The sequence below is a fragment of the Girardinichthys multiradiatus genome, chromosome 19 (genome assembly GCF_021462225.1).
Source record: "Girardinichthys multiradiatus isolate DD_20200921_A chromosome 19, DD_fGirMul_XY1, whole genome shotgun sequence".
Lineage (NCBI taxonomy): Eukaryota > Metazoa > Chordata > Actinopteri > Cyprinodontiformes > Goodeidae > Girardinichthys > Girardinichthys multiradiatus.
This window is the reverse complement of record NC_061811.1, coordinates 15964360-15979149: the sequence shown is the minus strand read 5'-3', so window position 1 is coordinate 15979149 and position 14790 is coordinate 15964360. Positions and strand designations below refer to the sequence as shown.

General features: G+C 38.7%; 1 protein-coding gene across 1 annotated transcript in view; it reads left to right on the top strand.

The window, feature by feature from the left end:
- The window catches only part of LOC124855630 (palmitoyltransferase ZDHHC14-like), a 52296-nt gene that overhangs the window by 780 nt on the left and 36726 nt on the right, over positions 1 to 14790 (top strand). Inside the window, exon 2 of the mRNA XM_047345618.1 lies at positions 348 to 639. Within this exon, the coding sequence (XP_047201574.1) occupies positions 404 to 639 (236 nt within the window). The 5' untranslated portion in view covers positions 348 to 403. The remainder of the gene's footprint in view (positions 1 to 347; positions 640 to 14790) is intronic.

Genomic DNA, 14790 nt, shown 5'->3' with positions numbered 1-14790 from the left:
TTATATTAACTTAAATTCATCTCCTCAACTTGTTAGCCACGTTAGCCTGTTAGCGGCACGTTATTTATTTCGTTAGGTGGAACTAGCAAGGTTCCTTGCTAGCAAATACATTGTAAACTTTAAATATACAACGTGTACAACCTGCTTGATGGGTTTGCTTTTGTTGTAATTACTAAAAGTGCTTGTTTTTACTGTCATGTGTCGCAAACGGAGACACTGAAAGCTAAAACTGAAACGTCAATGTTAGCAGAGGTATTTTTTTTTTTAATAACAGGAAGTGCACATCTCAAACTTTGCTCGCATACCGTCTTAGAAGTTGAACTAAACTTAACCTCTCTCCTCCACAGAGGCTGTCCTGGCTCTGGATTTATTCAACTTTTGTTTTTTTAATCTACTACAATTAATGCATCTTGGGGAGTCGATGAGAGAGTGCGAGTACAGTCAAATCAGCACTCGCAGCTCCACGCCAATGGAGACCCCTTACAAGAAAAGGACCCCAAAGAGGAAGAAGTGGGAGACCTTCCCAGGTCGGAATAAGTTCTACTGTGATGGGAGGATCATGATGGCCAAGCAGACAGGGGTTTTCTACCTCACCCTGGTCCTCATCCTTGTAACCTGTGGACTGTTTTTCACCTTTGAGTAAGTATTATCTGCTCACATCTGGTACTTGCTTGTGCAACATAACAGTGTGGATTAGGGATTTCATTTCATAGAATCGGATGCCAGAGGAAGGAGGTTGGACACAAATCATTTGAGGTCTCTTGAGTGGGTGTATTTCCCTTTTTCTGACCTGGTTCAGGGAGATGTCAATATGAAGTAGTTGGAGATTAGAGAAAAGCATCTTTTTAAATAATATGCGTTTAGTACAAGGGGATTTTCATAGTGAAGGATTGTGGAAACAGGATTTGGCAATATGACAATATTAGATCTTTAAGGGTTAGATGATGCTCAAACACTGGTTTAACAGCTAGATTATGATGTCATCTGAAAGTGTTGCCCTTTCATTTAGATGTTGTGCAATTCATCATCTGGATTATAATGATTTTGTTTCAAACTTAGAGCCATAGTTTTTATCAACAAACTTTTTCCCCTCAAAAAAACCCCAAAAATAAAAACTAATAACCAAAAGTATTATGAAAATTATTGACATTTTTGTTAACTATTGAAAACCAGATGAAAATATTGCAATGAGGTTAAATTCTTACAGATCTAAGTTAGATGAGGAAAGGTGAAACATGCCAAAAAAGTCACCAGTGAGACCGCAAACAATGCCCATCCTAGTTATGATTCTTTGTTTTTGAAACTTAATTGAAAAACAAAATCCATATTGAGTTTGTAAAAAAGAAATGAATCCCCATCTGTGTATTGTAAAATGTAACTTTAATTTAGTTCCATCTTAGTATAAATATTTCACCCAGGAAATGTGTTTCGGTAAAGTGTATGATGCCCTAAAAAGCATTCCTTCATATCATTATATTTTAGTTTCCTAGGTTTACAGTAAATTTAGTCGACTCAAACAAAATGACAACAAATGACAAAATTGTGACTAAAACTAAACTGCATTTCGGTCAAAAGACTCTCATTGAAACTAACTAAAAATGGCCTGTCAAAATTATCACTGCTGTGACATAATAATTATCACGGTCCAACTTAATGAAGCAGGACTTCGACCTTTTCAGCCAGTTTTTCAGTAAACAATTAACTGGACCTGCATGAAAGATCTGAGCTGAATTAATTACGAGGCGAGTTCAAACAGAGAGGAAGTGATGTAACTTAAGTAGATATGAAAACTTTGTATTTCTATGTGCTGAGGTTGATGATTATTTAGAAATCACAGATAAAGCCACGTTTTATGTGAATTGTTGTTAGAGCATTATGTAATTTGGAGTCCGTGCAGTTCTTATCCTATAAAACGTATTATACAACAATTTTATATTATACAAAATGTTCATTGCCATTTATTTTCTACAAAAGCATCTTAAACAATATTGAAACGGATTTTAGAAGCCTTATAAAAACATTATTTTGCTAATTAACCTCCTTAGGTTTCCTTCATAAATCTAAATGCAGTTTTTGAGTTTTGCTGAACCACCTGACACCTAATATACACTGCTCAAAACAATAAAGGGAACAGTTAAACAACACACTATAACTCCAAGTAAATCAAACTTCTGTGAAATCAAACTGTCCACTTAGGAAGCAACACTGATTGACAATCAATTTCACAGATGTTGTGCAAATGGAATAGACAACAGGGAGAAATCTTTGGTGATTAGCAAGACACTCAATAAAGGAGTGGTTCTGCAGGTGGGGACCACAGACCACTTCTCAGTACTTATGCTTTCTGGCTGATGTTTTGGTCACTTTTGAGTGTCGGTGGTGCTTTCACACTCGTGGTAGCATGAGACGGACTCTACAACCCACACAAGTGGCTCAGGTAGTGCAGCTCATCCAGGATGGCACATCAATGCGAGCTGTGGCAAGAAGGTTTGCTGTGTCTGTCAGCGTAGTGTCCAGAGCCTGGAGGCGCTACCAGGAGACAGGCCAGTACACCAGGAGATGTGGAGGAAGCCATAGGAGGGGAAATACCCAGCAGCAGGACCATTACCTCCACCTTTGTGCAAGGAGGAACAGGAGGAGCACTGCCAGAGCCCTGCAAGATGACCTCCAGCAGGCCACAAATGTGCATCCGTCTGCACAAACTGTTACAAACCGACTCCATGAGGATGGTATGAGGACCCGACGTCCACAAATGGGGGTTGTGCTCACAGCCCAACACCGTGCAGGACGCTTGGCATTTGCCAGAGAACACCAGGATTGGCAAATTCACCACTGGCGCCCTGTGCTCTTCACAGATGAAAGCAGGTTTACACTGAGAACATGTGACAGAGTCTGGAGACACCGTGGAGAGCAATCTGCTGCCTGCAACATCCTTCAGCATGACTGGTTTGGCAGTGGGTCAGTAATGGTGTGGGGTGACATTTCTTTGGAGGGCCGCACCCCCTCCATGTGCTCGCCAGAGGTAGCCTGACTGCCATTAGGTACAGAGATGAGATCCTCAGACCCCTTGTGAGACCATATGCTGGTGCAGTTGACCCTGGGTTCCTCCTAATGCAGGACAATGCTAGACCTCATGTGGCTGGAGTGTGTCAGCAGTTCCTGCAAGATGAAGACATTGAAGCTATGGACTGGCCCGCCCGTTCCCCAGACCTGAATCCAATTGAGCACATCTGGGACATCATGTCTCGCTCCATCCACCAACGTCACGTTGCATCACAGACTGTCCAGGAGTTGGCGGATTCTTTAGTCCAGGTCTGAGAGGAGATCCCTCAGGAGACCATCCGCCGTCTCTTTAGGAGCATGCCCAGGTGTTGTAGGGAGGTCATACAGGCACGTGGAGGCCACACACAATACTGAGCCTCATTTTGAGGACATTACATCAAAGTCGGATCAGCCTGTAGTGTGTTTTTACACTTTAATTTTGTGTGTGACTCCAAATCCAGGCCTCCATTAGTTAATAAATTTGATTTCCATTGATGATTTTTGTGTGATTTTGTTGTCAGCACATTCAACTTTGTACAGAGCAAAGTATTCAATGAGAATATTTCATTCATTCAGATCTAGGATGTGTTATTTGAGTGTTCCCTTTATTTTTTTTTTGAGCATTGTATTTCATATGTAAATGAAACAAGTTGGCGTAGTTGCACTACTTAAAATCTGTAGCCCTGTGCTTGCTATGTGCATGCAATGCAGTGGGCTATGCTTTTATATAGGGAAACGCACCAAAAACGTGATTGTGATTTGATTGTGATTTGAATGTGATTTGAATGTTATGATCCTAAAGGATCATAACAGTGGTGAGTTCAAGGCTTAAGGTAGATTTGTCTCCCCCACATAGAAGTCGGTATAAACACATGAATTCAAACCACTCATACATGAAGACAGCCCATTGATTTTTAGTGACACCTTTACTCGTGCTAGATTAATATGCTGGCCATGCAAAATATAACTAATAAATGCAAATATTGCAAAATTTGCAAATTAAGAGATACTATTTTAGAAACTAGACTTGATTTAAAATTTTATTATAAGTATTGAAATCATTCAATAAAGAAAAACAATGTTTGGTTTTTTTGGGGTTTTTTTTGTCCATATTGCCCAACAATACTTTAAATAAATAACAAAAAAATCATTCTCTACATTGTGTATACATTGGAAGTTGAACTGCATTTCTGAATATCTGTCAATGCAGTGAAACTCTTGAAGGTTGTATCTGTACAAATAAGACTCCAAGTCAAAAGTCAGATTATAGGTCAATGTGGGTAAAATATTAGTTCAAGATAAATTATAGCTATGTCAAACTTAAAAGTTGAAAGGTATAAGCTCTGATTTACTTTTGTTAGATTTTTAAATCATTTATTCATATATTGTTACTCTGTAGTGCAGCCTTAAGAAGACGTTTGTTGTGATTGCTTATTAAATGTTTAAACTAGACCACAAAGTGGTTAGGGAGAGCAATGGTTATACCTTCGCTCATCACCTGTCCAACATAAAAAATAAAATGTGGGCCTGTCCAGTGTAAAATCCTCCGATTCCAGTCAGCTTGATGATCTTGTTTTTTTCTTTTTTAAATTATATTCTGGTGCATCTGTAGTTTTTATCTTTATAATAAATGCTCAGGCAGTTGACTACTCTGTGCTACTCAGTAAATAACATTCCCAGTGTTCCTCTCCTGCTAAAACAACTGGTAGTAAACAGACAGTTTGTTCTTCTACATGCTACTCCTCCCCAGATGTCCTTATCCTCTCATTGTGAGTGGACTGCATGAGGCAGTATGTGCATAACGGCCTCTGTGTTGCCATCACCGGAGTGCACGACAAGATACTGTGCATTCTTTCTCCGGTCGTTAGCCCATCGGTCTGTCATCTATCATCTCAGATAGATGACATGGTGGATAAGAGTCCTGCTTTGTCATGAGAATTGTTGTACAATTGGTCGGTGTTCATCACGGTAAAGTGTTTCACAGCCAGAGAATGCTTTATGGGCAAAAATATGCTTGCTGCACTCTTATCTGCAAGGAGAAGACAGTCTGTATATCACACATGGGGAGACTGTATTTGTTATGACCTCCAATGTATTTGTAAAAGTTTGCTGCTTCTAATCCATGTGAACAGATTATGTGAATAGATTAGGCTCAAACGTCCTTTCCAAGTATTGCTTTTGTAGCAATGTTTTTATGCAGAAATGTAAAGTTTGACTCATTTATTGTGTACAGAAGAATCAGGATAATCAATATCATCAGAGTTTTTGGTTAGAAATGTGTTGAAAATATACAAAAAAGTATTATAAACTGATGCTATCCTACTAACAGCAGAATCAATAGTACTACTTTGTGCTGCTTGGTATTATTATTGGATTAATTTAGTTCAGAGGACATATTTAAAGCTCTTATTGCGAAGGATTAAAAGACATTGTGTCTCAGTTCATCTGCTGTGTTGCTGCTTCTGACACAATACAATTGTTGTCAAGCTGCGTCTGGCAGTTTTGTCAACCGTAAATAGACAATCCCCTATACTGCTGCTAGTCCAATAAACCTGACAAGTACAAGAAGATAACAAGTTAAACAGGCAAACGAGACCGGTGGAGGCGACTGATGGAAGCTAGATTCTTTAGACCAACAACTATATCTAGATTGGATCTACAGTACAGCTTTGCAAGCCGTGCAAAGCAAACTAAGCTTTGGTTTTCTTATTAACCGTCTTGAGAACAATGTGGCACGGCAGACTGACTAATGCTATGGTCCGCACATTGAATCTGATCAGAATTTGGCTGCTCATATTTTGTTGTATTACGAAAAAGGGCTGCATGAAATCTCATTAGTATAGCAGTTTGCAGTATTGATAAGGGTGCAATAAGTTAAAAAATTAGGCAGAAAACGATATGCTTTTAGCAAAGGTTTTAACTTGGAGAGCGATAAATTTCAAGGCATTTAAAATTACATCCTCTATTCTAGCTTCTTAAGTTAGTCCATTTACAAATCTTTCTTGATACTTCCTATACCCAAAACATTAATCTGTATAAAACACTATATTGCCGCCTCAGTGTTGGTTATTAGCAGTATACATTGGATTTTAATTAACTCATTCACACTCATAATAAGAATAATATTTTTGTCCAGATGGATGGACTTAAACTGCCCTTTACACCCACACCTAATGGTCAAGATGATAAAGATGGAATCAAGGTAAAACAAAATTAGTCAGGAAAATGTGGGCTAATTGTAATCGTTATCCTCAATGCAATATTCAGCAATGGTACCTCACTACCATGTTTTCCTCATATTGTACAACTACTGTCTAGTATTCAGTTACTAGATAAAACACATACCTACTTGTCTGTTTTTTGTGCCCTGTGTTTAAAGTCTCTCAACCTCAGTGCTGTACATATATCAGCAGTGACCTCTGGACCACTTCAGCTTTCACTGCATTGTCACCTTAGCATAGATACAAACATAACATATAGCCAAAGGGTAGCCTGCTGCAGCAGGGTCTGAGATTAAATTCCCTTCAACATTAAACACTTGCATAAAATAAGAGATGGACTATGTGGAGCATCCATTTGAACCTGGATGTTACTGTGCATCCACATGTAGGATGCCAGATGCTTCCTGATGATACCTCCCCTGCTGTCCCCACAGATGGCTCTCTATTTCCTACACTGGGACCAGTCAGTAGAGCAGGACTGTTCTTTCTGTCTTATGTTTGTTGTGACTGCACAGGGACATTTTACAGGAACACGACACGGCCACAAAGCCAGATTTCATCTATGCATTGTCCGCCCTGTTCAACCGGCCATGCCCCAAGGCGGGCCGAGTCCTCCTGACTTTCCCACTCCTCTCCCATTAGCTGAAAGAAGACATTCATCAGACAGGATGATGGTCAGCAGACCTGCACATTAGCTTATGTTGTCATTAACTGTAATGTGTTTCGATTAGTTGATTTTTCCTAAGCTCATTCACTAGTTGTCAGCATAGTGAATTGCTACTTTTGCATAATGTTTTCCATCAGGAAGGATCATATTCTGCAAAAACAAATTTTAGGGATGAAGGCATTTGCAGTCTTTGTAGTTGTTTTCTTTGTCTGAGGGGGCCAGCCATGCTCAATAAACCACGGTCTGTTTATTATTCTGTTTCTGGTCCCCCCCCCCCCAGATGCCTATGCGGCTTGTTGTTTCACATGGTGCTTTCTGTCCCATATATCCTATAAAAGTTCCCTGAGGCGAATGTTTGAAGAATAGTTTGAATAGTCTGTAGCACAGTTCCAAGTTGGAAGAAACTGAACACTAGTTGTATTTTAATTGGTAGAAATATGTAGTAGGTGCAAAGCTTAGTGTAATGGTGATGACTTTAATGCTGGTTTGGACTTCTGATATAATTAAGGGTTCAGAGTTAATGTCTCAGTATTGGATATTTCTGATTATTTCTGTCTTTAAGGTGACGCCTCCATACTTATACTTTATAAACCTTTTGGAGAAATGTCCCAGCAAGGCTGCGACCAGGAGTTAATGTTCAGATTAGATGTTGGGTTTGCTACTGAGCATTTTTTTGCAAGAGCGTTTCTTCATTTATAAGAATTTTTTCAGCAAGGTTTGCACATTCAGACCATCTTGGTGAATTACCTCAGTAGTTTGCTTTTGCTGACTCAACAACACCGTTACTCAATAATTGCGGCCTTTTCTTATTTCTCATTTATTTTTTTCCAATGTGAAAAGCTGCCTTATGAATCTCTCCAATTGGACTGGGCTAGTGCAGCTTTCCTAATTTGTATCTTTCATCTCAGCTGGACATGAGGAGGAGAGTCTGATAACTAAAGGCATGTGATTGTTGGGGAGAGACTGGGCCCACAGTCACTGAGGTAGAACCCACAAGTGAATGGGGAAAAAAGGGCTGCTTTTGAGGCCTGTAGCACTTCATAGATCAGGGTTTTAAACTGGACATTTGATTTTTAAACTAGGTCTGGTTTGGACTCCAAACAGCATTGAAATGGACGGTTTATTTTAATTTCTACGAACAATATGAAGGTATCAAAGATCACAAGATGTGCTTAAAACAAGCTCTGTTTACCGTATGATAATCCTTTCCTAATTTGAACAATCACAGTGTTGCTCTTTACCACACTTCAAAATTGGAAGCCAACTCGAGTATTGTTTTGGTTCATGATTAGCAAAATACAGTGCCTTGCGAAAGTACTCGCCCCTTTGAACTTTTCTTTTTTTTTTTACATATTTTTTCGGCACTAGTGGCCTTTATTTTTATTTTTTGACAGTAGGCAGACAGGAAAGAGGGGTAGAGAGAAGGGGAGACATTCGGCAAATGTCGCCGGGTCCGGGACTCGAACCCGGGACGGCCTCTTCGAGGACTGTAGCGTCCGTATATGGTCGCACGCTTAACCCCTACACCATCGGCGCTGCGCCCTCCCCTTGAACTTTTCAACCCTTCGCCACATTTCAGGCTTCAAAAATAAAGATATAAAATTCTGATTTTGTGCAGCAAAGTTTGGCGCTACAAAGTATTAACGCAAGGGGGCCGAATAATATTGCACGCCCCACTTTTCAGTTTTTTACTTGTTAAAAAAGTTTGACACATCCAATGAATTTCATTCCTCTTCCTGATTGTGTCCCACTTGTTGATTCTTCACAAAAAATTAGAATTTTATATCTTTGTGTTTGAAGCCTGAAATGTGGCAAGAGGCTGAAAAGTTCAAGGGGGCCGAATACTTTCGCAAGGCACTGTATAATTATAGTAAAACCCAACTATAGCTACATGTTTTGTAGTAAAATAACTACAAAGTTTTAAATACTGACAAATATTTTGAAATTTAAGCCCGGAAAAAGTATGAAAATCTGTAAAATGTGTAGGAACCCTGGTGGTTAGTGTAGTCCTAAACAGTCAAAATTTCTGTCAGGCTGTGCTACAGGCTAACATGTTTTTCAACTAGATGTCAACCATCAAGGCCTAATTTTTATGCTTTTTGACACTCCTTGTACTTGTTTGAACTTGCCTCTTTCTGAATGTTAAATTCTGAATTTCTGTGAAAATCCACCAAGTTTGTTGCATTTTTCTTTGAGTGCCAGAGAATAAACTAAATACATCAGCAACTATTATGTTGAGATGTGTAAAACCTGGTTAAACGGTTGAGGTGTTCACTACTCTTGTCGCTTGTATTTCTTCATTATTCATTTTTGGCTTTGGTGGTCTTTGCAGAAAAGTAACACTTATTTTTTCCACCTGAAAAGTTTAGATATAAAAACAAGAATTGTGCCAATAACTGTTAAAACATGCGTAACTACTTGATGCAGGCCTACAATTCTGTGAAAAGTATTTGCTCCCTTTCAGATTTCTTCCATTTGATTTATTGAGGGAAAATAAATCTATCCAAACTAACCTGACGCTGTATGAAAAACAAAATTTTTCCCTAATACTAAAAGTTGGTTGTGCCATCCTTAAGAGCGAAGGACGAGTTTTGAATCTCCCTTCAAGTTTTACTTCAGCAACATTGGATTGTTTTGACCCATGAACAGCCTGTCTGAGGTCCTGCCACATCATCTCAATGGAATTTAAGTCTGGCTTTGACTAGGCCACTCCAAAACCTTTTTTTTAATCTATGCGCAGTTGGAATTGGTGGTGTTCATTGGAGTCTAGTTCTGCTGCATAACCCGAGTGAGCTTGAGCTTAATGTCACAAAATGATGCTTGGACATTCTCCTTTAGGATTTTCTAATGGAGATCAAAAATTGTGGATGTTTCAAATCATCCAAGTCCTGAAGCAGCAAAGTAGCTCCAGACGATCACAACATCACCGGCACATTAGACTGTTGGTATGACGCTCTTTTTTTTAAATTTAGTTCATTTTGTGGCAGACGTAACTGGATTTGTCTTGTTTATCCCAAGGATATTTTCTTTGGGGTCTTTAAAATGTTTTTGGGAAAATGTGGCTTTTATGTTCTTTGTGCAGTGGTTTTACCCTTGGAGCTCTCCCATGGATACCATTTGCTCCCACTCTCTTATTGTTTAATCATAAAAACTGACCTTAACTGAGGTAAGTGAGGCCTGCAGTGCTTTAGGTGTTGTTCAGACGTTGTGACCTCCTGGATGAATCGTCAAAGGGCTTCTAGAGTAATTTGGGTTGGCTGGCCACTCCTGAGATGGTTCACCACCGTTCCATGTTTTCTCTTTTTGTGCATAATGGCTCTCACTGTAGTTTTCTGTGGTCTGAAACTCTAGACTTTGAAGGGCTTTTCAGACTGAAACATGTCAATGTTTTAGGCAAATATCAGTTCTTGAATTTGTTTAGCTCCAGATATGTGTTGCCTTTGAGATCTTTTTGCCTTCATGATATCTAATGGGTTCTGTTTAAGTGATTTCTTGATTCTGGCAAGTCTGGCAGTGGTCAAGTTTGGGATTTCTAGACAAACTGAGCAAGGGGATAATTAGTTAAATCGTGATTTAACAAGTGGGACATTACGAGACCAGGTTGCTTGGATAGTTTTCTGTTTCCTTAATAAATTCAATCAGAAATTGAAAATGGTTTTTGTGTTTACTCAGCATAACTTTGTCTGGTATTTAAGTTTGACAAAAGCAAAAAATTTAATTTGTAGTGGGGGAAGTATTATTCTAGAAGATTCTATGCAGTTACATGGTACAAGAATGCTTGAAAGATTAAATTTCATGGTGTGTACGTTGCACTGCTTTTTTCTAATACCTCAATAAATACTGCAGCTGTCTATTTATAAAGCCTGTTGGGAACTGAACATTGTTTAAGGCTGCTGTCTGACACACTTCATTCAGGATGAAATGCATCCTTGTGGTAGGCAAGAAAAGCCGCAGATTCCGTAATTTATCTTCTATGTGTGACAGATTCTTCACAAAAAAAACAGCCTCCTTTTATTAGTAGTTTTTTAAGTAATGCTGTTTTTTTCTGTTTAATGCAACATAACAAAAAACTTGACAGCTGCATAAAACATTTACAAGTCAGCCCAATTTATGGGAAGCTGTCTATTCTGCTTTTCATCTGCCTAAAAATGCAGTTACAGTGATCCCATCATAATTCCCATCAAGTACATAAAAATGGTAAAAGAAGTAGAACTTTGACCAATATTAACCTACATTGAAATCTTTTAACAGAACCAAACAACATTAGGTAACCGTGTTCTTGAAATGTAGATGTACTAGTTAGTTTTTTTTTTCCATGTGATTGCTAATCCTTGCAGCTGAGATGCTTTGGAGAATGTTGAAAATAAACCTGCCCACATTTCACTTTTGCCCAGTAATTCTTTCAACCAAACAATTAGGCTTCCCCTTCAGTTTTGGTTCGGTGGGCTGGTACAAAGCTTTTCAAAGTATCTTCAGGTGTAGCTCCTTTTGAAGCAGTCTTCTCTTCCTTTTGAAAAGGAAACACAGAAGAACCCGAAAGAAAATCCATTTAATAAATACCCAAGCCATTGTATGAATACAATAACTCTTAAGACACCACTGAAGGTAACGTTGTAACATTTTTGTCTTTCATACTGTTGGTTTTTGTAGAGAAAAGGTTTGCTGCACGCTCGGCCAAGAAAATAAAGCTTTTTGAGTGTTGTCAGGCAAATAGTTGCGAAACAATCTTTGTCCACATAACTCAAACAGTCACACCCATGTTAGATGTAGAAAAGACAAAGAAAGCATTCCTCTCACACCAGTACAGTGCCACTCCAGATTTGGTCTCACTGGCTTACACTTTGTCCGATGGATGACTTCACAGAAGAGCAAAAATGTGGGAAAAAGAGTTAATTGTACTTTTAATTGAGTTATCAAACTTAAAAAATTCAGACTACAAGATGTAGGTTATTTTAGAATATTGGGATGTACTCCAGTACAACAATCAGTTCCTCTGGCCTCTTGCTTTTTATTTTGTGTTGTGTGATTTCTGTCTTCAACGTGCTTCAAGCCTTTAATCCACCCTGCACTCTGTTTGTCAAACCGCTGCTCTGAGCTACATCCAGTCCCTGCTTCAGGGGGGTCTGAGTGCATGACACAGGCTGAATGCTTACAACTACAGAATTTCCAGGTTTCTGGAAAACATATGTTTCACAGTACACCATTGGTTCCTGTCTGCAATCTGGACTGAAATCTGTGGAGGAGTCTGGGTAGAAAAAAGCAACTGTTTGCAGAAGCATGTCATGTTCACTTGTTTTGCAGACAAATGAATTACCCTACAGCTAAGAGGAGGTTCATATTCTGCCCTCGTCTGCCGTCAGACGCAATCAAAATGTAATAAGAGCCCAAGCAGACAGAGTCTTTGTTTCCATATACCCGGTTGATTAATGAGGCTTTAACCTGAAAGGCCACAGAGGCATTTTAACACAGCCATAAACACATTTCAAGCTCACATGTTCCAGTGTTAATGTTGACAACAGTTTTTATCATGTGATCACCATTTAAAAAACAGCACGCCCAGATAGTATCAACTTTGTTAGACAAATGTTTTTTCTTACAGATCAATGGATCATTATTCTTAGAGTTGCCATAAGAAAAAAAGATCTGTTTTTCTCAGGGGACATCGTAAGGACAGCCTAGGAACAGTGTAGAGTGAAGCAAGTTTTACGTGATTGAATAAAGCTGAGATGAAAGTCTTCCAAGATTAACTCCCAGTTGAGCTTTTTGACATAAGCAGATTCAATGATGGGTCCGTCAACTCATTGCAAAGCAAATGAGTGGGAACTCATTTGCTTTAAGACTTGCCAAAGTTCACCGTGGTTTAACTTGGTCCATTTTGCAGTTGAATATTGGGGTGTTGCTGCACCCTAATTTCGTCCACACTTCCTCTATTTGTCGTATAACCTTAAAGATGCTGTGACCCTGTGTCTGAGACGGCAATTTTTAAAACGGACAAGATGAACCGGATTTGATATTTTCAGCTGCCTTTTAACACGTTCAGTTTAGTGATCAGCGAAGTTAATGTTACAAACTGCAAGCTGCTGTCTCCAGTGGGTATAATGTAAAAAGCAGAGCCTTACTTTAACACTGAGGTTTTTGCATTTCCAAATCAAGCGTAGTAAATGAGGACAGAAGTAAAAAACCCAAAAGAACTCCAATGCAATAAAATGTCCCCAAGGTGGGTACAAGTTGTTGTTGCTTGGCACATGGCTCCTTTTTCTATCTGAAAATGTTGGGTATGAAATAAGCTGTTTCTGCTCATTTCCAAAGTCTAGCAGTCTTTTTCGTCAGACTATTTTAACATTAACCAGCTTCTTTAAAGAAAGGGGTTTAATTTCAAAAGGCCTCTTATTTTATCCTTCTGAGTTAATTTCTAAACCTCACCAATGCTACAATAGCTTACTTTGAGTCTTCTTTACTCATTAATATCTTCCTTACTGAAGAGTGTTGTTGTTATAGGGATTTGGAGGCGCTTACATGCACACCACAGATTGATCAGAGAAATACTGGAATGCTGAGCTTAAAACCAGTCTGTTTGGGGCTGGGAAAGCTAAAAATCAACAGATTCCAGTCACCAGATAATTTCTCAGTGCATCTCTATCATAGCTTTCCTTGTATATTCTGTTTGAGGAGTGCCAAGCTTTCTGGTTGAAGTTGAGAACCTCTTTTTTAAATTTATTTTATCCCAGTTTATCTGTACATACATGTGGAATTTAATTTCCCTTTGGGATTAATAAAGTATTTTTGAATTGAATTGAATTGAATTTAAAATTGTCGTCCGCCACCAACAGTGGGTCGTGCAAGACAATTTGTTACAGCCATTCAAAAATGTTACAAGTAATTTTTTGTCATAAACACACTTTTGCGTTTAACTATTACAATAACAAAATCAAGTAAAATTTGTTTATTATAAAATCTGTAGTTATCTGTTTTTAATTCTGTAAAAAAGAACTGTACTGTAAAAGAAATCTTAACAATTAAATTTGTTGGGCATAATTAAGTGCCCTAGAAATTTCACATCGACTTGAGTAAGATGAATTCAAGAGGATTGTTTGCAGCCAATAACAAAGGCACAACAATGGGACTTGCTGCTCTTCCTTCTGGTTAAAATAATATTTTAAGTTGTTACTCACATTAGGCTCAAAGTTTTTGTTAAGGTAAGAGAAAGCAGTCCAAATGTCAAGGAAAAGCACAAAACCCCCACAAAATCAAACAGTAGTATTATGGCAGAAGATTAAAAGTCACCCTCTGTTAAAGGCGAATGGAGAAAACCGCAAGAAATGCGGGCTGTACTTTGAGGTTATGTCAGACTGAGTGGATTCTCTAAGGATTACTGGAAGTTTCCCAGAGAAATGTAGATATTGGAGCTTATACCCCGTCTACATCAAGGGTATTCCAGTTATACCATTTAAAAAAATTGTGCAATAAGTATGCTGTGGCAAAATAAGGCTCTCTTTGCTCTTTTGCATATCATCCCAAAAACACATTTTTAACTGTCACTTCCCTGAATTTGTTTCTACATATTTTGTATGCCAGCGTTAAATTATCCAGACCTGTAGACCATGTAGAGCCGAAGTTGACGTAACTTTGTAAAGCAGAGCCAGTTTCAGATGTAGCGGGTGTATTTTTGTGTTCCTCACCTGACTTATCAGTGATGGGAATGTGATTATTAAAGATGCAGCTTGCACTGCAAACCTGATGTGGTCTGATTAATCCCTATGCCCACTTTATGCTTAAAGACAGCTTCTCGACTTTTAGGGTTGTCCTGGATTGTAGCCTTTACCTCAGCCTCCCTCTGTGGCCTTTGGTTTTGGCCTTATT